We start from the raw sequence: 24,793 nt of genomic DNA, 5'->3' as shown, positions 1-24,793 counted from the left end.
GATTACCATAATAACTGCAATGTATCAGTATTATCCTAACTCAGGGTGTAGAAAATGTTGGCCAGCTGTTACTGAGCATATGGCTATTGAGATATTATCTACCAATGTTAGCCAACATGACCCTCAAACAAAACTTTGATGTTGGCTTCCGTGGAGTACTAAATTTCATCACTTTCGGCTCGTACAAAGCTATCTATTTGGAGCAAGCAGTTGGGAAAATACTGATGTCTACAATTTCCTTGGCACTGTCAATAACATGGATGAAGTTTGACAAGCCAGGAATGGAGATTGTGGAAAAGGTACAGTTTCATTTGATATATACAATTACAATTTATATGATTACAGTTCATATCACTACTATATTTTTAATCCCTTACATCCTTCCAAAAAAATAACGTCACTATGCCAATAATCCTTATGATAAAGTAAAAGGATATGTATATGTGTATCTGTCTGTCTGTACTGAAGGATCTTGCTAATAGCTGAACTGATATAATTCTCCTTTACATTGTAGCTTCTCATAGGTCCTGGGAAGGTTTTAGCTATTTGGGTAGGAGGATACCATCACAACCCTTATGAGAAGTTGCCATAAATTCAAAAAATATACCTAGTGCCACCTAGAGGCCTCTAGGGGGGTAGCCGATAGTATATTTAAATAGTAATTATATAACCTAAAAACGAAATTGTTTACAAGATACTGAAATCATTGCCTCTTCTGTTCTCACATGCCATACAGATTCTGGTAAGAATACTTGCCTTTGCATGTCTCATATTCTTAGGTAAGCAGAGTTTTTAAAATTACCATCTGACATGATTTTTGTGATTTTCTATCTATCAAACCATTATGAACAATAACATATGCAATATAACTCACTTTGTCTGTTTGTCTTTTTATGATTTTTTATGCCGTGCTGTGTTTTTAACATGCTAAGCATTATCTAGAAAACTTATCTTCCTTTACTCTGTCTGTCGTTCTCTATGTATGACTGCAATATATTCAGCGTTTGGTAGATTTAAAATACAATTCTTAGTTTCTAATCCTTGTGAGGCGTTTTTTAATTATTGTATAAAATATATATTTTTATAGACACCAAGACATCTGTGATTTGGAAGTACATTATATTCTTTGTGGCCCATGGATGTCTCACTTTTATCTTTGTATTCATTCTTACAGGCTAATCAACTATTATAGAAAAAGATGAAATAGGTTATTAAATATAGCGATTAATTCCCTTGTCAAACTAATAAAACTAGTGAACTATAAAAAAGTGAAGGGGGAAGGGTCTAGGAAGAGGATAAGAACAGGGATTTCAAGGGGAAAGGAAAGTAAAATTGACTTATCTGCACTTCTAAAAATAAATACAGACATAATGACAGACAGACATATTGATGCATAATTTAGGAATTTTTTTTTAATCTAAAATTGTTGATTTAAAGTTGGTAAGTCTCGCAACAGCTTCAAGGATAAAATCAAGGCCTGCAGAACATCATCACTTCTTTTCCTCAGTCTTTTATCATCTATTGTGGTATTCATCAATGCTTCAGGTGCTTTCACACAAACAGCTTGTTGTTGAGCACTGATAACCCCCTCCCATATTGATGAAAAAACTTAAACAAGGGGGTGTGGGTCCTTTGACTAATACCTATATAAATAAATAAACAAACCAAAAAAGTGGGAAGGGGGGTTTTAACAGTGCTCACCAAGCAACTTTGTGTGAAAGCGACACACACGTCCCTAAGACTCAATGAAGAAGAAGTACACCTTCATGCCCCACATGATGTTCCAGCTCCTTATTCTGCTGGAGAATCTAGCTTTGATGACTCTACCTGTTCTGTTCCAAGATGGGTATCCCATCTTTGATTGTTTTCATTACAAAGGTTAACATAGAACTATTAACCCAATGACAAATTAGGTTATTTACCTCAAGTTGCCTATTGAGCAATGAAACGAACAACCCCATTATTTAAAATTGTTGGTTAGTTTTTCTTCCCTCTTCCTAACACCTTCAGGGGCTCCAACCCTGTTGGGTCTATACCTGCATTTCTCTACACCTGATAGACTATTCAGTATTCTTTATAGCCTAACCTAACATGAACTAAAGTAATAAACAATTAAACCAAAAACTACTTAAACCCACACCTTATTTTTAATTTTTTTTAAAGGTGGGGTTAACGGGGCGCCATAGGGTAATTTATGAGATAGCACCAGTTAGAGTTGATAGCTATGTCTCTGAAACTAGACTGGATTCCTACTCTGCCTTGGCTGGCACTTGTGTCTTGGACTCTGGCTGTTCTTCTTCAGGTAAAGATTAAACAGGGAGGGAGGGGACATAGGACTGTAAATTTAACTCGTACCCAATCATTTATAAATATAATCTCTTATGGGTACTTTTATTAAATATTGGTTGGTTGGCTCAACCAGCAGTGTTTTCTAAATTTTCAACCAATATCATAAATCTAAAGTAGTGTAGTTTTATTTATCATCATTGTGGATGCACAAAAGTTTATTATCCATTTTCTCAATTGATCCATAAATGAACGCACCCTAGCCTCAAAGAGGACATCATGTCTGTCTAACGTAGCGAGACAAAATGTCTCAAAAATCAGCGTTGTGATGTCATAAAAATGAGGGATTATCTTTCCTTCTTTTCCTCTCATTTTTATGATGTTACATGGCTAATTTTGAGACACTTTGTCCAGCTACCTGTCTAACATGCCTAAAATATTTAACATTTTTTATTTAGATGATATACTACAGATTCTCTCATCCCTGGTCTGACATCAATGGACCTAAATCTGAATATGAGGAAAGTGTGGAATTCATTTATACCTTATTTTTTGTGGGGGGGGGGGGGGAGGTAAATCTATTTTCTGGTAGAGGGTTGGCTTATTGAATTTCCTCCCTCCCTTTTAATATCTTGGAACCATAAGAAATAATATAATACAGACAAAAGAGTTGCTTGAAATTGAAAATCAGGAATAATGAAATTAAAGAAAATGCATAGTTTAATAATTTTCCAATGTTAGTTTGTCGCCAATTTATTCAATACCTATATATACTGTGCAGACCAACTTCAGAATAAATAATTTGTAGAAAGAATTCCATTGGTGTATGACAGGGCTGTAGAAGCTGCATGCAATGCTCTGTCAAGACAAGAGTAATGTGTATGGAGCAGCTGCAAGTTATCACATTTCAGCCATGTTGCTTCTGCTGTACAAGGTCAGTTACAAAGTATACCTTCCATATTGCTTTTGCTGTAAAAATTAGGTTATTTTGTACATCAAATCAACCATCTTGCTTTGTCTGAAAATGAAGGTCATTCAGTACACTAAACATTTTGCCTTTGCTGTTAGTGATGGGAATCCGGATTCGGAATCCGAATCCGGAATCCGCCCAATTTTCGGCCAATTTTGGAATCCGAATCCGGATCCGGAATCCGTTTTTTATAGCGGATTCCGGATTCTATATTGGTAGGCTAAAATTACCGTCTTTTTTCTTACAACTCCCTCTGTTTGAAGGCAAAGATCACAAAAAATTTTCTACATAACAAATTTTAATAATTACTAATGTGATGTAAATGTTTTAGTTATGCTGGAAGTCAACACTTTAAACAAATCAAGGCTTCAACCAAGTAACAGAGTGATAAATTAACGAAAAAAGCTATCCCTCTGTGACGGACGGCCTTTTAAAATACTGCTAGAATCCGGAATCCGAATCCGGAATCCGCCAAAAATAAGAATCCGGAATCCGCAAGAATCCGTCACTTTTTTTGACGGATTCCTTCAGAATCCGGAATCCAAATCCGGCCCAAAAATTCGACGGATTCCCATCCCTATTTGCTGTACAAAGTATATTCCATAGTACACCTCTATTGCATTTTCTGTACAACCACTATATTGCATTTGCTTTACAAAGTAGATCACACATAACAATGGTCATGTTGCTTTTGCTGTCCAAGGTATTTCACACAGTACATCCACCATGTTTATTTTGTTGAACAACATAGGTTATTCCGATACAGAACCCCGCCATGTTGCTTATGTTGTACAAAGTAGGCCAAACAGTACGCCCACCATATTGCATTTTGCTGTACAAAGATGATCCAAAAGTACATCCACCATGTTGCTTTTGTTGTACAAGGTCACAGAGAACACTAAACAAGTTGCTTTTCCTGTTCAATGTAGGTCACAAAGTACGACTACTAAGTTCCTTTTGTTATACGAAGTGATCCCACACTACACCCACCATATTGCATTTGCTGTACAAAGAAAGTCCCACAGTAAATCCACTATAATTTGTCTGATGAAGGTCATTCAGTTCACTAAACATGTTACTTATGCTGTACAAAGAAGGTCACAAATTAAACCTACAATGTTGCTTTTGCTATACAAAGAACGTTACAAATTAAACCATAAAAAAAATCTTTAATATTATTTAGGCCCTGTTGTTGTTCATGTTCAGGAGAAGAAGAATTACAAATGATAAAACCAAATATTAGTTATTCAGGTGCATTCTTATACAACTATCAGCCAATTTACAAATATAAGGTGCTTTCACATAAAGTGCATGTTGGGCAATAGACTTTCAATTATGGTTTGGTGAGAAAAATGAAATAGAAAAAAATTCAGGGGGTCTTTTTTCTTTCAGTGCCAATTTTCTTCAAAGGGTGGAGGTACCCTTCCCCAAAGTAGTTACACATCTTCCCTGGACCTATATTTTATTCACTGAAAAAGAGAAAACCATATCAGTCTAGTAAGTAGCAAGATCTTAAGCTACAGACAAACACACAGAAGACAGATACACACTCCGTTTCTTTAAAGGGCGAATATAGGTTGGATATGATATGAGCTTATATCAAAGGTGCAAGTATATACATTATGAATAACTCAAGCAAATAAAGATATTCCATTGGATAAGGCCGTTATAGCTAAAAACCTAGCCAATTGGGCTAATTTGTGACGTCAGAGGAGTGGTTCCCTAACATATTCAAATACCAATATTCACAACAGGATGCGTGTAGAGTTTGCCTAAATACTGTTGTTATTTTGCAGTACAAATAAATGAGAAAAAGGTTTCAGGAATTAATCAGGGGTAAATATACCCTCCTTCTACCTTCATACAAAATATATAAAGTAAAATATTTAAAAGTTAAAAAACATCAAATAATGTAAAAAAAAAAAAAAATAATCAATAAAATTTTCTTGGAGGAAGAATGATTTCAAATCCCTGTTTTTTTGTGGCCGTGTGTGTGTGTGTTGAAAATGCGTAATTAAGGGTTGTTTATATCATCATGAATTAATCAAAGATCTCTGTACAGAAAATAAACTTTAAGACGTATTATTTACCCTAGTCAATAGTCCTGACGCCCTTCTACGCAAATTATTTTTATGCCTTTTAAAAATGAAATAAAATAGTATTTAATCTAAAATAATAAACATTTAAATTATCTTTTAAGGTGCGTGCCAATGTAATAGTCAATCAAACTTAAGCAAAATAGTCAAAAAAAAGTCTTGTAAAGGGCTAAAATAAACGATTTTGTCGGCAATCTCATTTATTATATGTTCAATTGAATCAGAAAATTGCAAAATCTACTTAAGGATTTTTTTGAATTTTTAAATTTGGCATAGATATTCTAAAAGTATGTAATGGCACCTTTGATATAAGCTCATATCATATCAAACCTATATTCGCCCTTTAAGGATAAGAAAAGGATAATATATTGTTCTATCTTAGTTGGAGAAGAAATTGATGTAGAGAAAATTGTAACAAATCAACCTGTTGGTAAGATTTTAGGCGCTTTTGTTTAAAGCAATTGTAATAGTTAGATATAATTAGTGGCAAGTGCAGCGATTCACTTGGGGGGTTTAAAAAAGAGGGGAATTGAGGTCTTAAAAACCCTCTATGCCCATACCACATGCTACTGGGTATAAAATTGGGAGCATAGCAATTCTATAGAACTTTAGAATAAATGATTGCATCATAATTAATGACATTAATAAGACTAACTAGAAAAGCTTCACTGTATTAATTAACATTTTATTATCTTAGGAAAAGAAATAATAGAAGTTGAGACATCTGAGAAAGTACATAAAAAGAAAGATTTTGGAGCAACACAGGTTTCATATCTGCCCCACAAATATCATTTTAGATTTATTTTTGCCTCTAAAGGATTTCAATTACCTTGAGTAAGGCAAAGGTTGGGATAGCATTTCACTTTATTGCCTGTGTCTTATCCCTGAAAATACCTGAATATATCTGATTTGTTAAAAATAAATCTAATAGAAAATTTGTGGTGTAATTTTTTTAAAAATGTGTGGGGAGGGGGGAAGGGTACAAAGAAAGAAATTAACAAAAAAAAATTGGGGTACCCTTTACCATATTCCCCTTGGTCATCCTTAAGGAACTCCAACATAGTACAGCATTCACAATAAATGTTTTGGTATATTCAAGAAAGTATCTAAATCCCCCTTGAAGGGCCTTGAGGGACTCCAATTTTAAAAGTTATATTTAGGTAATGCCTGAAGTAAATGAGAATAATAACTCTGTTGAAGATGACAATTATTCAAAACAGGATGTTGAAGCACATAATGAAGAAGGTAAGAAACCAGAATTGATTGGTAGATAGATCAACAGATTGAAAGAATAGTTAATAGATCAATACATAAATAGACAGATTGGTAGATAAATAAGTACTAAGAATGATTAATAGATAAATTAATAGCTTAAATATTAATGAAAAAGGTCAACAAATAAGAAGACAGATTGTCAGAAAAATTTATAAATAGATTAATAGATAGAAAATTAATAAATAGATTAAAAGATAGAAAAATTAATAAATAGATCAATACGTAAATAGATTTTTTTGTACAGGCACAATAAATTATGGTTATGATAAATATGATGATGATAAAGATGATGACTTTGATAGCAAGATAGAGGATGAAGAACAGCAATCCTATTATTCAGGTGCAGATATACAGACATTTTATTATTAAGGTACACACATACAGACATCTTATTATTTAAGTACATATGGACATCCTGTTACTTTTAGATATAGTTTATATATCAAAAGTACTTAATTAAATCTATATCTTTTATTTGATAGACCAAAACAATATTGGGGGATGGGGGGTGGCATTGAATATTCCCCCTACCCCTCATATCTAACTTTTTTTTTCAGGGGAGAATAATTGGAGGGCCTTACATGAAGATTCAGATTAATCCATGACTAGCAAATTCAGGGTCCAATTTTGTACAGTACATATTCTGTACATTTTTGAGCTACTGGTTAATTGTAATCAATAAAGTACTATTTTGTTGTATAAAAATTATTTTTGATACTAATATATCGAATCGCTACAATAAATCTTAAATTGATAACATGCAAAGCCTCTTTACTTCTGTATATATATAATTCATCTTAAAAGTGAAGTTTTCCTATAATTAATGTCGATCTTTTTGTGGTAATTTAGTTATGTAATAATTGTACTATTGATTTTGAACTTTGTTAAAAGAGTCCTGTAACATTTAGGTACGATTTAGACAGTGTAGAAACTCTATCATCGTTACCAGAAAGTCCATATGTACAGGGTGTTTCAAGAGAAATGTCTTTTTAAAAAACTTAATTATGCATAGAAAATAAAACAATTATGTAAAATGCTTTATATATTTGGAAAACCTGTTGTGGGACATTTATCCTTCAAATATTTGAAAATGATTATTTCAACAAATTATGCCCTAAAAACCGGTTTTTCCAAAGGCCTTTTTTTCGAAGATTTATGGATTTAAAGGGTGTGCAAAAAATACAAACATTTTTAAAATTCAAATTGCGCAGCTTGTGTTAATAGTAGAAAATGTTATGCATATCGTTAGAATCGTCATAAGCTTTGTTTTTAGTAGCGAAGCTACTCTATAATTCACTTTGTCCGTCCGTCCGTCAGTCAGTCCGTCCGTCAGTCCGTCAGTCCGTAACGCTATGGGGGAAATGGGATTTACTCAGCTCCTATAAAAGATAGAATGCTGAAATTTTTTGTCAACATTCCCATCATTAAGGAGCACAATTGACTATAAAACATCATTGGCGTTCGGACCGATTTTTAGCAGGTTTTAGGCTATTTTTATATTTTTCACATTTTTCTCCATATCTTCAGTGTTTATGGTCCGATTTTCAAAATTTTTTCAGTTACAGATATCAAAATTAAATTTCCTGTCGTTTAAAGGAACAACCATGAAGGCCAGACTGCCTTTTCAGCAGGTTTTAGGCTATTTTTATATTTTTCACATTTTTCTCCATATCTTCAGTGTTTATGGTCCGATTTTCAAAATTTTTTCAGTTATAGATATCAAAATTAAATTTTCAAACTTTTATGGGATATCTGTATCAAAATAATTTTTCCCATTGTTGTGAGCATCTTTGATATAATTTACTTTGACCATCGTCATCATGCAAAATAAAACAAGGTTTCATTTTTATTTTATCCAATAAATCTATTCTTGATTTTAGTAAAAACCTTTTAAATCTACGTATTCCAATCGACGATTTTTTGTGCTTCGCTACTTATGGATGTTGTCATCCTTGTTTAATATATAAAAACCATTCCTGTGCTACGTATAGTATAGGAGCTAAAAGCTAAAATGTTCCAATTACTTAAAACTTTTCAACCTTTTTCTCACATTTTTAACGTAGCTCCTAAAATATGTACAAATAGCACAAAAACGGGTCTTATATTTTTAAAAGCTAGAGCTTATGACGATTCCAACGGTATGCGCAACATTTTTCTACTATTAACACGAGCCACATTTATATCTATTTCAAATATACTAATATTTAACATATTAATATTTTTTTTGTATGATGTAATAATCATAAAATCAATTTATCTTATTTTGAAATAATGATTCCTATAACATCAAGGTACAATATCATAAGCAAAGCATCTTTATAATCAGGTCCTAAATATGAAATTATGCTTTTAAACATTATCCTATAATCAAACAATTTTGCAACAAATTTATATACAATTTTGTTTTTTGTTGTTGTCATTTTACATTTGTTGTCAATGTTAGTTTGTCTGTCTGATAATTATTGAGCTTCGTTTAATGGACTTTTTGATTTTGTTTCTAATAGCTCAAAACCAACACTCTTTGGTTATGACATCTTTGTAGAAACCATGGAAAATCGTATACGAATGTCTTCCATTGTCCTCTCCCTTCCAGGGATTAAATAATTTATTAATCCTATGCTTAACCCTTTGTAAGCGGTAATCTGCTTTACCCCTTTTGTGCCGAGTGTCAAATTTGAACAATGGTGTTATAATCCAATCATAATATTATTGTACTTTCAATTCCACATAGTATACAATACAATTGAATTTTAAAAAAGCAAATCAATAAGGATATTTAAGGATTATCCATAGTACAAAGTAGCTTGATGTATGTCAGTCTGTCCGTCCTACCGTCTGAAGCTTAAGATCTCGGTAACCACTGAACCAACAGGGAATATATCTACTAGTCCTGTGGTGGTTTTAAGCTATTTTCTTGGGGAGTGAGACACCCCAAACCCACCAAAAAACAAAAAATTCCCCCTCAGGTAAGTACCATTTTTTTGTAGTTACCTTTTTTTAGGTTGTTACCTATTTTTTAAATTACCTCTTGGGGCAAATCCCCTTGAGGCTCTAGGCGAAGCCTCTGGTAGAAAGATAAAGGGTTATTTTTTTTTCTTGTAATAAATTAGTGTATGCTCCCTTAGCATCTAGAAGGTTAGGAAAAAAAATATACTTAACCCTTCTGGGACGTATGTAATGCTTCAATATAATAAAAAAAACTCAACCGTTTCAGAAATAATCAAAATCTTGCTCTAAAGTAAAAAGAAACACTAGCTGCGGCCCTGGCCTCCTGAGACATCTTAATTTTATTAAAATAGGCAAAAACTTGCCAAGAAGCATTTCAAAGCTTCGCTAAAGTTGATATTTCATCAAATTTTAAGAGGCTACTTGTGTTATTTTGATAATATGCGATTCTGATTTTTGATATTATGTATATATATGCGATAGTGAAAGCCTACATAATACTTATTATTTTGAGAACAGTTTTTAAATTAATAGCGCAGCAATATTAACAACAATATAATTTAACAAATGGTATATGCAATAGTAACTGGATGTGCGTCTGAATGTACTCGTCTTATAATATCTTGGAAACGTATGGACCGATCGGTCTAAAATGTTTAGTGAAGTTTTCAGTATCACTACTTTTCAGGGGTGGTTTTAGGCTATTTATACAGTTGGGTTTATTATTTATACTAGTATAAACTACTTAGTAGTTAAAAATATTTTTTATAAATCATTTATCCTAAAATAATCATAGAGAATGGGTTAAATAGCTAAAAATTGAGAAAAAAAATAAGAAAATAGCATTAAAAACTTTTTCGAATGAAATTTGTAATAAACAATAAACAAATATTTTGATAAAAATCAATACAACACCACAATGGATGTAGAATACACATGGATGATATAACAGAAGAAACACCCCCCTCCGGGCTCCCCTCCATTAATTGGTCGGGCAGCTTATCCAGTAGGAGGAAAGAGAATGGGGTAAAGGGGAATATCGTTATTTTAGCCCGCTAAAGAGTTCACTTTAGTATAGAACATGAAAATCTGGTGTAAGATCCAAGTAATAATACATCCATATTAATACCACACTATATTGTGTAATCACATCCATACATGTATCTCATTAACAAATCAAGAGAATCGCATATTATTACAACAACACAAATTAAATATTCCCCTTTACTTAGCAATCCTAAACCAATACCTTTTGTTTATTATTTTTGTATCTTTTTGCGAATAATATACAGTATTCAAATTCAAAGAAAGAGGGGAGAGTGGGCTGTTTATTACACTAGTCCCCAAAGTTTCATAATAACTTTTTATTATTTGTTAGCTTAACAACTTTGGGGAGTTTTGAACTTTGGGTTGGCTCATTAGATTATGTGTTCAAAGTTTTTAAACCACTAATCTTAATCTACAGAAAGAATTACATTGTATATCATTAATGGGGCTTACATCTATTTATTGTCCATTGTCTTATCCCTTAAGATCTCAGATTTAAATGTGATAATATGCGGAGGGAATTGCACACCTACAGTAGCATATGTCCCATAATAGCGTAGCTACTACTATATATGGTTGGAGTATGTCTGTACGTCAATATGATATCCATACGCTGAGTTTAGCTTGTAGAAGATTAACTACTAAATAACTATGGTTAGTCAGTAAGTTTGTAAGGTGGTCATATACCTAAATAAAAATGACAATTAATCTAAAGATATCCAGCAGCTGCGACTCTAGCATCTAGGCGCTCTATATTTGAAGGGATATGAAAGGGTAGAAAAATGGCTTAAAACCATACCAAAATATTTTATTATAATAAAATAACCTAAAACCATTTAAGGACCTGTAAGAAGCCTCACTGTAAAGGAGAACCATATAGGTTCAGAGGTTAGCGATATTCATCGATACAGCTCAAAAAAGCTTACTGTTTTTTATAACACTAGCGGCTACGCCCTAGTTTTATTTAGTTATAAACCTTTGAGAGACCTATGAGAAGCTACCCTTTTAAGAAGAATCTTCAGCGGTTAGCTAGATCCTTCGGTACAAACAAACAAATAAACATCCTTTTACTTTATTATAAGGACTTATGTTATTTAACAGGATTAAAAACTTTAAAGCATTTTTTGTTGTAAAAAAAGTATATTAATCATTGATCAAAAAAATAATTGTCTTTTTTTCTCTAGCCAAGCTTCACATTTAAATTACATTTAGCTTTAGACTATTTTAAATCCGATTTAATAATTCTCATGCTTATTGCTGTGCTAGGTATGGAGACAATCAATCTTGTTTATCCAAATGTTTGTTATGAATTTGTCTCATAAGTTTGTTACATATGATCGATTGATAGCAGAGAGAGAGAGAGAGAGAGAGAGAGAGAGAGAGAGAGAGAGAGAGAGAGAGATAGAGAATGGCTGTTTAATTTGTTTACTCCCGTAATCTCGCAAATCAACCCTGCGGTGCTCTAACCTAGGGGCTACTATTTATTTTGAACCCAATTCTACACAAAAAAAATAGACAATTTTCCACGAAAAGAAAATAATGAATAATATAATTATTACAATTTTATACATGAAAATTGAGGTTTAGAGAAATCTAAAATCGAAAGGTTTCGTGATTTTTAAGTATATTTTTTAATGAGAGGTTTCGCGATTTTTGTATCTTAATTTATCACTTCCCATATAACTTTTGTTTAATTTTAAATCTTTATACAATAGGGAGCGTGCGTTCCAGGGGTGCATTATGCCCCTGTCCCTCCTTAATTTTCTAAAAGGCCCTACCCCACTCCCCTCCACACACCTAAGGACCAAAAGTCTCATCCCCTAAATGAAAAAAAGTGCTCTTCTTTAAACCTCCCTTAAAAACAAATTTAGGGGTTGTGTGCTTTACAGCATATCTTTATAATAAAGTAAAAGGATCTTTGTGTATCTGTTTGTACCGAAGGATTTTGCTAACCACTAGACCGATATGGTTCTCCTTTACAGGGTAGCTTCTCATTGGCCCTGGGAAGGTTTATAACTTTTTGGAGGGAGGGTACCACGCCACCCTCGCCATTGGAAAAAATGACCCACCACAATGTTTTTTTTTTTAACTTTTTCTTTCTAAAACTACAATTGAAAATGGAGGGGTCGACTTCCCCCCCCCCCTTCCCCTCCTTCATCAAGCTTTTTTTTTGACTTCGCGTCCCTACAGAGGAGGGAGATTTTCCAAAAACAATTTTGCAATTATGTAAAAAGATTTAATTGGTTATTGCTGCGCTTATATGAACATTTTTGTCATTGATTGGTAATTGTTTTTATCTCAAGAAAATAAGATACTCAAAAATACTTCAATTTTTCTAATCCCAATTAAATTAAATTAAATTTATTGTCAATTATAATATTTTGTTTAAAACAATAATGTACTTATACAATTAATTATAATTTATCTAAAAACAAGGATAGCAAAGTCCATATAAACGACTGTCAGCAAATCATACAATGAGACAACATTATTAAGATTCTTTAAGAAAACTTCTTGTAAAACACGGGATACTTAAGTATAGAGATGATAAGCTTCCAGCATTGTTCCTAATTTTCATAGAAATCATTATTCTAAAAATCAGATTTTAAATAATCATATCTTATTAAAATGCTTGCAATGGTCTTTTTGATTATCGGATAATGATTGAAAGGTTGTTTTAAAAACGAAGAGACAATTCTAACTTGCCTTAATTAAAGATTTGATCTACTATTGCGGACCTACGTATTGACAGATACACGAAACGGAATTATAGAAAAACCTAACTGTTAATGAATTATTGTCCTTGCAGCGCTACTTATGGTAATTTAAATCTTTGTTAAAGAGACAAAAAAGGAGATTAATAAGAGAAGTGGATTCTTCTTAACAAGATATTAAAACTCTATAAAAATGAGAGCTTTATTTTTTTTCTTCTTAGTAGTGGTTAGAGTCTTGCTAGAAGAACAAATTTTCAGGTGCACAGCTATTCTATAACTTAGGTATATCTCAGAGATCTAGAGGGATAAGACAATAGCCGATTAATTGATGTTCCTCTCCATTGATAATAAAGAAAGTTACTGCTTCTTTAGATTTAAGTTAGTGGCTGAAACGTTTAGACACTCAACTTAAAAACCAGCCAATCAAAATTTAATAAAAGTCCCCAAAGTTGTTAAGCCAACGAATAATAAAATTTTATTATAAAACTTTGAGGACCACTGTAATTTAATAATGCACCCCTATAGAGGTCATCCCTCTATCCCCACAAATATATACTTTTAGGATCATACCTGGAACCTAAACTAGGAATTTTAGTTTTTTAGCCATATAAAATGCTTTGTTTAAGTTGCAGAAAAGATATCTTTACCTGGATGAATCTGCCAGGTTTGCTGCATCATGTGCCTGCATGGAGATATTATTAAATAATTCAACTTTATGCATGGTTATGTATGATTAACAGATTTAAAAAGTGATTGAGTTATGCCCAGTATCTCTCACACACATAGAAAATGAGTTAGAAAAAACCCTCCTCCCCCCTCCCTCGACCGTCAAGGGTTAAAGTGCCCTTCAAGTGATGCTGTAGTTTTTTTTAAGAACTTAAAAAATGGTTGCAAGATGGTTGGTTACAGTGCTGGTTGTGTACACTGTGTTTGTGTTCCTTTCTATTACACCAGACAATCATTTCACCTTTTTGCTCCACATTTTCTTATCAGGTACAATCCTTATAATAAAGTAACAGCTGATCAGGTTCTCCTTTACTGGGTAACTTCTAATAGGTCCTGGGAAGGTATATAACTATTTTGGGGGAAGGTACAACCACCCTCCCAAGAAAAATCGCCCCTAGAAAAAATAACTCAGCCCTCTAATTTTTTTAAAATTTATTTTCTTTAATAAAATTAAAATGGGGAAGAGGACCCCCCCCCCCCAAAAAAAAAATCCATCCCCCAATTTTTTTCTTTCTTTTTAAATCTAAAAAAATATTCGGCTATCGAATTCAACTCCCCCCTCCTCGATCAAATGCTCCTAGAAATGGATATAAAATACCTGGATATTGTGAGCAATTCTCGCATTCCCTGAAAAAAATGTTTCTCCCAGCTGGCTAATATAACAATACCCTCCCTTCCAACCTTATGAGTTTACCCCATCCTCACCAATTATCATTGAAATCCCAATTTTTTTTGGAAAAGTTTATTTTTGATACTGTGTCAATGGATTTCAATAAGATTTAATTTCTTTTTAGACTATTCACTAAGAAAAAAATGTTGTATTATTTTATCAATCTGGAAAATTTTACTGTTTTTAAATATATCATAAAAATTCAAAAATATTATAATTTATTTCATGTTATCAGTATTACTATTACTACTGGCATAAATTATTTAAAAATCAAATCAATAAGATTTGATTGTTTGATGATGTATTTAGGTTTTACCATGATAATACAATACATGCTATACCTATATTACTGTCAGCTACCCCATCAGAAACAATCTGTTCTTGTTCACAGGTTCTTGTCAGATTTAATTAAATATTTAATTCTAATAATGTTTATTTTTAATTAATATTTTATATAATGGGGGGTTCATGTTCACTATTCCTTAATTTTCAGCAAACAATGATTATCAATTTTTAATATATAAAAACAAACCATAAGTTTGATAATTGTTTCTTAAAACATTAAAACTTTTTTTCAACAAGGACCCAAAAAATTGCAGAAAATTTTGTCTTTAAGTTAAATCAAATAATTATCTACAACATTAACTTTATAATTAAAGGTTTTTTTTAACATTAAAAATGTAAAAACTTAGCTGTTTAAAAGTGTTGGCTATAAATTTTAGAAACAACGTAGTTGCATCATTGGTCATTGATAGGGGGGAATACAGCTAATTAACTGTGAGATAAAACTTTTAATGGCCAATCTGACAATTGTTCTATTACAAGTACAAAGATAATGATTATAACACTGATGTTTCCTGTTATAAGAGTTTTCTTTACAAATATTGCTATTTACGCATTTAGAGAAGCTACAATTCATTTCATCCAGGTAACAGGTTGTTAAAGTAGTAGGATGTATGTCAGTCTGTAAGCCGAATGCTACATATATACAAAATAAAATATCTGACACAAACTCCAAGTTTCCCTGGAGGGGGGGAGGGGGTGTTATTTGATAGAAAACAAGGATGACAACATTCATAAAAGCGAAGCTCTGAAACGATAGGACTTGTATAGTGTCAGAACTGAATAATCAGAATATAAATAAATAAGAGTCAAAGCAAAATTGTTAGTAAATTTGTTGAAAAACTTCTTGATACAGGATAATGTTTATACTTACATTTTTATGACTTGATTATAGAGTTGCTTTGCTTATAATATTGTACTTTGTTGTCCCATGAATCAGTATACCAAAAATCAGAATTTTCGTATAATTAGATCACATAAAAATGTTTTGTTAAAAAGTAAAAGATCAACATGTTTAAAATGGACGTACGGACATTCTGGTAATGATTATAGAGTTGCTACGCTTTCTAAATCATACCTAACTACTTCAGGAATCACCATGCAAAGTTTGAAATCGATAGGACAATTCTAACATGCCTAAATTAACGAAAAAAGCTATCTGTCTCAGACGTACGGACGTACGGACCGACCCTAATTATAGAAAAGCTTCGCTTTTAAAAAGTACAACCAAGAAAATTGAATAAAATCATATATATGATCTCTGTCTTGTGGTATTATAAAAACTTTTCTGCGGAAAATAAAATGAAAATTTATTGAAATAATTCCAGTTTTGATGGCCCGACGTACTAATATTTGGAATATTATTTTTTTCTTCAAGGAAAATTCCATGTAATACGATACGATACATGCTTTTCAGTATGGCTTGGTACCGAATGAAAATTATTCGGAGCAATACTTGAAATATTTTACCTTCTTCTAGAACCACTACGCTGCGGCCTGCACCCTGATGGACCCAACAAACTGGAATTCCCCACTCTACTTTGCACTAGCACAAATAATGGCCATGAAAATAATTCTGATCAAGTCACCAGAATTATTTCTCATGATGAACACAAAGAAAAATAAAAAGGTTGGTAAGTCCAAACTTCTAAACAAATAATTTTAATCTAAGGATGGGGTGATTTTATTAAACAAACATGTATATATCAATTTATCGTCCATTGTCTTATCCCTTAGGATCCCTGAATGTCTTGACTATTTCAGATTTGTTGGGGAGTGGTGTGTATTCCACATGTAATTCTGGTCGTTCAAATCTTAATCAGGGGAAGTAAATGTGTTGGAACTTCGTACTTCATCAACCAGCTTAATCTAGGTCTATAATTGTTTACAAGAATATGTTGAACACTTTTTTAAAAACGAAGCTTTTTTTATAATTAGGGTTGGTCCGTCCACCCGTACGTTCGTATCGGTTAGCTCTTTTCGTTAATTAATAATGTTATAATTGGCCTATCGTTTTCAAACTTTGCTTGGTGATTCCTATAACATTAAGGTACAATTTAGTAACACTATAACCATTACCAGAAATTCTGTACGTCAACTTAAAGCATCCATTTATCTAACATTTGACAACATTTTTTTTGATTGAAATGGTTATCCTATTCATCTGATTTTTGGAATAATGATTCTTAGGACAAAAAGGTACAGTATTCTAAGCGAGGCATCTATATAATCAAATCCTAAAAATGAAAGTCCTTTTACTGAATCGTATATTTTGCAATTTTGCAACAAATCTACATAAATTTCATTTAGACTTATAAATTAATGTTCTGCTTATAAAGTTCTGACACACTACAATATTTATTGTTCGTCTGTCCTTCCTTCTGATTTTGTTCACTTTTATGGATGTTGTCATCCTTGTTTCTATTTAATTTTCTGTTTTGCTTATTTTAAAAAGTTACTGACTTTACATATCAAAATGAGGGACATACGGAAAGACATACTCTGATTATAGCGTAACTGTGCTAAAGCAATTTAACAATCTGGCTCTAGACATCACCATTCCCGAGAACACAGAGGACATGTCTATCCGATCGGATCCAGTTGCTTTCCTGGTTTTGGTGGCTGTCTTCCTTGTCGAGGTGGGGACCAGGCTGTTTTTGAGTTTAAGGCATTGTTCTTTGGTCATCCCTATTCGAGGTAAATATCTTTGAAATAAATAGCACAGCAATCTTAACATTTCGGCATTTAATGAAAATAAAAAAAATATATATATGTTGTTGTGAAAAAAAACATTAAATATTAGAAAATTTATTAATAACCAAAAACAAAAGTAATTTTTATGTACATTTATTCTATATTTATCACCATAAATCTGTTTGTTTGTCTGTCATTGATGTTACAGTTCTCAAATATTTTTTAGCACTGAATATTGCCTATTTAACTAACTCTGTCAGTTTATCCTGCTATGAGTGTTTTGTGCTAGGCTTCTTGTCATCCATGTTTTCAATAAAGTGCTCATTTAATTGATCATATATATTTTTTCTTGTTTTCAAAAGCCCTTTTGTTACAGCTGTACTTATAAACCTTCTTGTCATATTTTAGTAGATAATGAAATTACTGCTGATGTATCTACTTCTAAAGCAAATGCTGATAATAATGAGACTTCATCTGAATATAACAACGAAGGTAATATATTTCTTTTTTTCAAAAGTAACAGATGAATCTCGAAAACAGCATGGTCAATCATTCCACAAATCAGAGAAGGTTTACTTTGGTCAAGGGAAGGTTTTAGGTTATTGGCGTGGGGTGTAACATGCCCCTCCCTAACCTGATAAATAAACCCCTAAAAACTTTTAAATTTTTAAAGTTTCTCAAAAATCAGCCAAATAACGTCATAAAAATGAGGGAGATAAGAGGAGAAGTGAGAAAGAAAACCCCTAAAAAAAGAGGTGGATAATCCCTAAGTTTTATGACGTCACATGACTGATTTTTGAGACACTTTGAGTTACCAAAATTTGCATTCTTTCATTTCTAAATAAGGATTTTTTTTTTCATGTTTATGACTAACTCATATACGACTTCTCTTATTATCTGACCTTGCGGTGCTAAGGTAAAACACACATTATACTACCCTTCTCTCTTTTAATTGATTACAAATTGAGAGGGGTTTCTATTCTCGACTTGGGATTTTCAGGGAACCGCCAAATTTAATTTTGATTTTAAGGTAAAGAACCTAACCTACCATTTAGAAGACTGAATTCCACAAACGCATGGATGGACCAAAATGAAAACAACCATGCCTGTTCTAACAATTCAAAAAATACCAAAACTAAAATGAAAATAGAAATTGTCAAAGCGTCCAATAGGAGATCAGTTGAGAAATGGAATTCCTATAGTGTTACTTTCCTTAAAATATCTATTTTAATGCTTCAAAGCTTTATTTTCATTGGAAATAATACCATAAAATCAGAATTATATTCAAATTATCTATCATATAGCATTAATGTATTAGAAAGATTCTCCACCCATGTTCTGCCTCTAATCTGGGTATTAACCCATCAGCAAATTAGAAATTATTTTCTACATAAACTTACACAGATGAAAAATAATATTTTTAATTAAAAAATACTTTTGAAAATTATTTTTTGGCGGTTTCTCATAAAGTGTATATTTTAAAAAATAAAGTAAAGGGGGGGGGGGGGGTAATTTTTAGTATGTTTGCCAACACCCATTTCTTTGAATCTAATCACAAAAATATTATTCCCAAAACATTCTTCAAAAATAGAGTTACTTCAATTACACAATTTTAAAGAATTATTTAACTAAATTTTAAAATTTTAATTTCAAGATGACTTTTTTGGTACTAAAATGTAAGATGATTATACAATTGTGTGTATATAATATAATCCTAATTCCTAATAATATTTTGAAAGAAAACTGAGTTTCTAATTCCCATCAAAGTGCCTATCAAGCACTAAACCCCTCCCCATTATTCTTAAATGAATTGAAAATAAACGGAGTTATTAACCCTACGGACCTTTATCTGTAGTGCCCTTACCCTTCAAGGTTATCAATACTACCCTGACCTAACCTGACCTTTAGTAATAAACAAACAAACAAAAAACTACACCCAATAAATTTTTGATTATTTTTAACTTTATTTGAAATAATTTTCAAATATACAAACAAACTTTGTTCAAGCTAAAATAAAAACTTCATTTTTTATGTTTAAAAAATTGATATAAATGTTAAAATTTCAAATGTGACTTAAGTCTTAAATAAAAAGATTAGGCAAATTTAACATATGTTGTTTTTGGACTATTTTGTAATAAAAATTTTAATTAATAGAGCGTGAAATTTATTTTTAGCTCAGCTAAAGTCTTAAATGTTGTAAATGTCTAACCAGTGTGATTTATGAAAATATTTGTCCTTGTTTTATGGATGTTGTCATCCTTGTTATGTTTTATTTATACTTTAAGAAAAATATTTGAAGTTTTATAATTCTTTACTAAATATTGCTACAATAAGTTTTAAACAAATATTTTGTATTTTACCTCAAAAAGGATTATCAAAATTTCATGAATTGGTAGTAGTAAAGTCTCTAAGTCTGCAAGTGTGAAACGTTTTAACAGAAACATGGTTTTCTAATCGACCATTTTATAACACCCATTAGGTTAATAAGATTCCCCTGGCCAATGTGTATCCATTCTGTATTTATTTTGTCCATCGTTCCGTTGGTAATGCTTTTATAGAGAGAATAGGTTTACCTATGGAAATATGATTTCTTCTTCAGTCTCATTCTTAAAAACGAAGCTTTTCTATGATTAGGGTCAGTCCGTCCGTCTGGAACGGATAGCTTTTGTTGTTAATTTAGGCAAGATAGAATTCTCCTATCGATTTCAAACTTTGCATGGTGATTCCTGTATTGTTTAAACACGATTTTGAAACCGTAGCAACACTATAATCGCTACCAGAATGTCCGTATGTCCATTTTAAACATGTTGAGTTTTTAACTTTTTAAAAAAACATTTTTTTATGATATATAACTATTCGATTGATCTGATTTTGGGAATACTGATTCCTAGGACAACAACATACATTGTTTTAAGCGAAGTTTCTCTATAATCAAGTCCTAAAAATGTAAGTATGTCCGTAAACAGTATTATTAGATTCTAGATTATATTAATAGATGTATTTGACATAATTTTTCTTGTAAATGTAATACAAGATGTTGTAAAACTCATTGTTTAAATAAATCAATTTCAACTAACTATTGTTTTTTTTTTAAAGTCCCAACTATTATGACGGGTAAGAGTGTTTTATTCTCTGAAATTGACAAACTGTTCCTTAAAATGTTTATATTAGAATAGTTTTTATCGCATCGAATCATAGACAGCTTTCCGCGGATATTAAAATAAAAAGTTTAAGATTAAGACTAGGGGCTAACAAAACAGGTAATAATTTTAAGACTTTTAAAAATATTCCTGGAAAATTGTCTGTAATTCGATACTATACATAATTTTTCAATAGGGCTGAGAACCAGTTCTAAACCAGCGGATATTAATCTGTTTCGAAGCCATACTAGTATATATTTTCTTGAAATTGTACTTTTTAAATTCAAATAATAAAAGAATACAAAAGAAATATTTATAGATATTTCCTAGATCATATCAAATTAAATGTTAAACAATGACGTTTTGTCCATGGGTAGCGCAGTGATAATAATCTAACTACATTCATATAACTTTATATTTTTAAAAGCGAAGCTTGTCTATAATTAGGGTCAGTCCGTCCGTTTAAAATTTTGAACAAGTTTGCTTTTATAAAGTTCTTTATAAAACCACTCCTGAAGGGAGTTAATTAATGGCCATTTTTATCAGTTGCTTTGCTAAGGTCACGGAAATTGATATGATATGATATGATATGATATGATTTATTAGCAGTAAATTACAGATTAATTTTACAAATAATTTAATACATTTTAAATTACATCATTTTTATAGATATATTTATTTATATTGGCATAATTAGGGTAACTGTACTACAGGGCCTTTAAAGTCAATCTTGACTGTCCTTCGGCCCAATTTTCATTTAATTTTTTTAAAAAATATTTACAAGTTTCACAAATAATATAAAATAATATTAGCTATTTACAGGGTATGGCATTAAAGTAGCTTACTGGTTGCGATATTCAAATTATATTTATATTTTTCCACAGGGATAACACTTTCTCTCCCTGCATTGAAATGTTTTGTACTTTGATATACACTTATTTTTTACATATTTTTTAACAGCTTTGGATGAATTTAATGATCTTAGCTCACCTGCCCAACTATTCCAAATTTTCGGGATTTTTACTGAAGGGAAAGTTTCATAGATTTTATAATTTGGCTTCTCTACTCTAAGACATTTTGATCTAGTATTTTGCAATGGTGTTAGAAAATTAAGCATACATTTGGGAAGTTTGTTTTCTAAATATTTAGAGACAAATTCAACTACATTTGCATCCCTTAGGTCAAAAATGTTAAGAATATCTAGTTTTCCCATCAGGGGCTCGGCATGCACATTGTACTTAGCATTTAAAACATTTCTTACAGCTTTCTTCTGTAGGTTATGAATTTTTGTGATATGCTCATCCTTTGCCGCCCCCCAAACAATTAAGCCATACTCTATGTGGGGCTTAGCGAGGCTGTTGTAAATTGTTTTTAAAGTAGTGGTTGGAAAGAGCTTTTTTGTTTGGGATAGGGCATAGACTGAGCTTGCTATTTTATTTTCTACATAGTTTATATGTTTGTCCCACTTAAGTTCATCATCTATAAGAACACCAACAAACTTGAAAAATTTAGTATTACAATCTCTGCCAATTCTTTCAATTTTTTCCCCTCCTATTTTTAATGTGCATAACTCTGGATCAAATGGCTTTTTATGTGGGCGAAAAATCATATATTTAGTTTTTGATACATTTAAGGCTAGTTTATTTGCTCTAAACCAATTTTTTGCTTTATCAAGTTCTAAATTAGAATCTGCAATTAAGTCATTTAAGTTGTTGTTTGATTTGCTAAAAGTAGTATCATCAGCAAATAAATTTGTTAAAAAGGATGTTGCATTTGGTAAATCATTTATGTATAGAATGAATAAGAGTGGGCCTAAAATACTTCCCTGTGGAACCCCTGTTTGAATGATTTTTTTAGCTGAATTTACACCATCGATTGTAACAAACTGTTGCCGTCCTATTAAATAGTTTTCAAACCATTTCAATGTATTTTTAAAACCATAGTGTTCAAGTTTGTTTAAAAGAATTTTTATATTAAGGACATCAAAGGCTTTTGAAAGATCTAAGAAGATGTTTATTGTATATTCAGGGTTCTTTTTATTTAGATTTTCATAGATATGCTTAAGTAAATTTAATAAAGGCTGTGTTGTGTTATGATTAGGACGAAACCCATATTGATATTTATATAGGATATTACAATCTGATAAAAATTTGATCATTTGTAATGCAACAACTTTTTCTAAAATTTTGCTAAATGCTGAAAGAATAGAAATTGGACGATAATTAGTAAACTTATTTCTTTCTCCTGCTTTAAAAATAGGTACTACACGAGCAATTTTGTAATTTTGTGGTATGAATCCTGTTTTTAATGATAAATTAAATAGGTATACTAACGGATCAATAATTTCATTTATAACTTCTTTGATAAGAAAGATTGAGATGTTATCCTCCCCACAACTCTTTTTGCTTTTAAGTTTATTTAGAGCATACAACAAGTTCTTTTTAGTTACAATACCAAAATTGAAATTAGTATTATTTTTCTCCCCAAGGAAGCTATGAAAATTGGATTCAGAATTTGGTATATTTTCTGCAATTTTAGACCCAATACTTGAAAAAAAGTCGTTGAAACCATCAGCTATTGACTTTGCCCCTGAATATGATTTTATGTCATCATAAAAGATGTTAGGTAGACTTTCCTTATGCTTTCTTCCATTTATAACTGAGTTTATAAGAGTCCAAGTTTTCTTAATATCATTTGATAATTCTAGAAATTTATTGTGATAATAATCTTTTTTTGCCTTCCTTAATTTATTTTGGTAAAGCCGATTTAAGTCCCTCCAATCGTTAAAATTAGTTTCATTAGGGCATTTTATGCGTTTTTTAAATAACTTATCTTTTTGTCTTCTGATAGAAAGTAGTTCTTGTGTCATCCATGGATTTTGGGGGTGTTTTTTTCGATTTTTTCTTCTGTTTGAGAAGGGAAAACTTTCATTAAATTCCTTTTCTATTTTATTCTGGAATGACTCAAAAGCTACTTCCGGTCTAATTTCATTCATAACACTGTCCCAATTTGATTTTGCTAATTTTTCTTTAAAAATATTAATATTTTTCTTAGACATACTTCTGACTTTATCTTCACTTATACTATCCCTTTCCTCCTTCCCCTCACATGTGTGTGCTAAAAAGACAGGTAAATGGTCTGTAATATGTTCTAGTATTAACCCACTTTGAAAATTTAAATTTTGTTTGTTAGAAAATATATTGTCAATACAAGTGGCTGTGTTTTCACTTATTCTAGATGGTAAAGTTATAGTAGGCATAAAGGAATGGCTAAGCAATGATAAAAATCTGTTTGTAGGGGCATGATTTAGATGTGATAAAACATTAATGTTGAAATCTCCAGAAATTAAAATTTCTTCTGCATTTTTAAATTCCTTACAGTCAAGCTTTTTGAGAATAAGTTCTAAGTCTTGTAGAAAGATATCAATGTTACTATTTGGTGGGCGATAAATGTTTCCTATTATCTTATATCTGCCGTTTTGTGTAAATACTTTAATAAACATGCTCTCAAGAAACCCCTCTTTAAAGATATTTAAATCCCTTAACTCCTGAAAGTTTAGTCCCTCCCTTATTAAGAATCCGACACCGCCCCCTTTTTTCCCCTCCCTCCCTTTGTATACTATAGTTTGATATTTGTGAATATTAACATCCTGACTATTTTTTATGGCCCACAATTCTTGAAGTGAAATAACAGAGAAACTAAATTTTTCATTTGCTAAATTTTTTAAAAGACTTTCTAGGCTTTTATAATTTTTTGTAAGACTTCTTATATTATATGATAATAAGGAGCAAATTTCTGTCTTTTCCTTATACAGATCATTAAATTCGTCCAAGCTGAGGTAAGAACATTTAAAAAGATTTTCATCTACAAAATTATCAATCATTTTC

The 24,793-nt window shown here is 31.4% G+C and overlaps 2 protein-coding genes across 2 annotated transcripts; both read left to right on the top strand.

Annotated features, from left to right (window-relative positions):
* The first annotated feature begins 12 nt into the window (after positions 1-12).
* On the top strand, positions 13-7,384 carry LOC145335085 (uncharacterized). Its single transcript, XM_080180796.1, has 14 exons — positions 13-299; positions 695-779; positions 1,088-1,174; positions 1,438-1,545; positions 1,741-1,878; positions 2,241-2,302; positions 2,745-2,808; positions 3,121-3,220; positions 4,440-4,507; positions 5,735-5,782; positions 6,050-6,117; positions 6,513-6,597; positions 6,872-6,967; positions 7,185-7,384. Exons 1-14 carry the CDS (start codon positions 105-107, stop codon positions 7,223-7,225), a joined length of 1,245 nt encoding a protein of 414 aa, XP_080036922.1. The 5' UTR covers positions 13-104; the 3' UTR covers positions 7,226-7,384.
* Positions 7,385-15,565: 8,181 nt separating this feature from the next.
* LOC145335153 (uncharacterized) lies at positions 15,566-23,521 on the top strand. The gene is made up of 6 exons (XM_080180885.1): positions 15,566-15,658; positions 16,553-16,702; positions 16,837-16,945; positions 17,623-17,769; positions 18,175-18,258; positions 23,445-23,521. Exons 1-6 carry the CDS (start codon positions 15,566-15,568, stop codon positions 23,519-23,521), a joined length of 660 nt encoding a protein of 219 aa, XP_080037011.1.
* Positions 23,522-24,793: the final 1,272 nt, after the last annotated feature.

This window comes from Acartia tonsa, chromosome 13, assembly GCF_053477335.1.
Source record: "Acartia tonsa isolate MP-2025a chromosome 13, ASM5347733v1, whole genome shotgun sequence".
Taxonomy (NCBI): Eukaryota; Metazoa; Arthropoda; class Copepoda; order Calanoida; family Acartiidae; genus Acartia; species Acartia tonsa.
Note: the sequence above shows the minus strand (reverse complement) of the source record. Positions and strands in the feature narration are given on the sequence as shown.

What these genes read in the sequence shown, in the direction of transcription:
- LOC145335085 (XM_080180796.1), top strand. Translation starts at nt 105, where the DNA reads ATGTTAGCCAACATGACCCTCAAACAAAACTTTGATGTTGGCTTCCGT. An exon ending in ACCTAAATCTGAATATGAGG is followed by an intron (nt 2,809 to 3,120) that starts AAAGTGTGGAAT and finishes GTGTATGACAGG; the next exon opens with GCTGTAGAAGCTGCATGCAA. An exon ending in ACAGCAATCCTATTATTCAG is followed by an intron (nt 6,968 to 7,184) that starts GTGCAGATATAC and finishes TTTTTTTTTCAG; the next exon opens with GGGAGAATAATTGGAGGGCC.
- LOC145335153 (XM_080180885.1), top strand. Translation starts at nt 15,566, where the DNA reads ATGATTATAACACTGATGTTTCCTGTTATAAGAGTTTTCTTTACAAAT. An exon ending in CTACAATTCATTTCATCCAG is followed by an intron (nt 15,659 to 16,552) that starts GTAACAGGTTGT and finishes ACCTTCTTCTAG; the next exon opens with AACCACTACGCTGCGGCCTG. An exon ending in ACACAAAGAAAAATAAAAAG is followed by an intron (nt 16,703 to 16,836) that starts GTTGGTAAGTCC and finishes TGACTATTTCAG; the next exon opens with ATTTGTTGGGGAGTGGTGTG.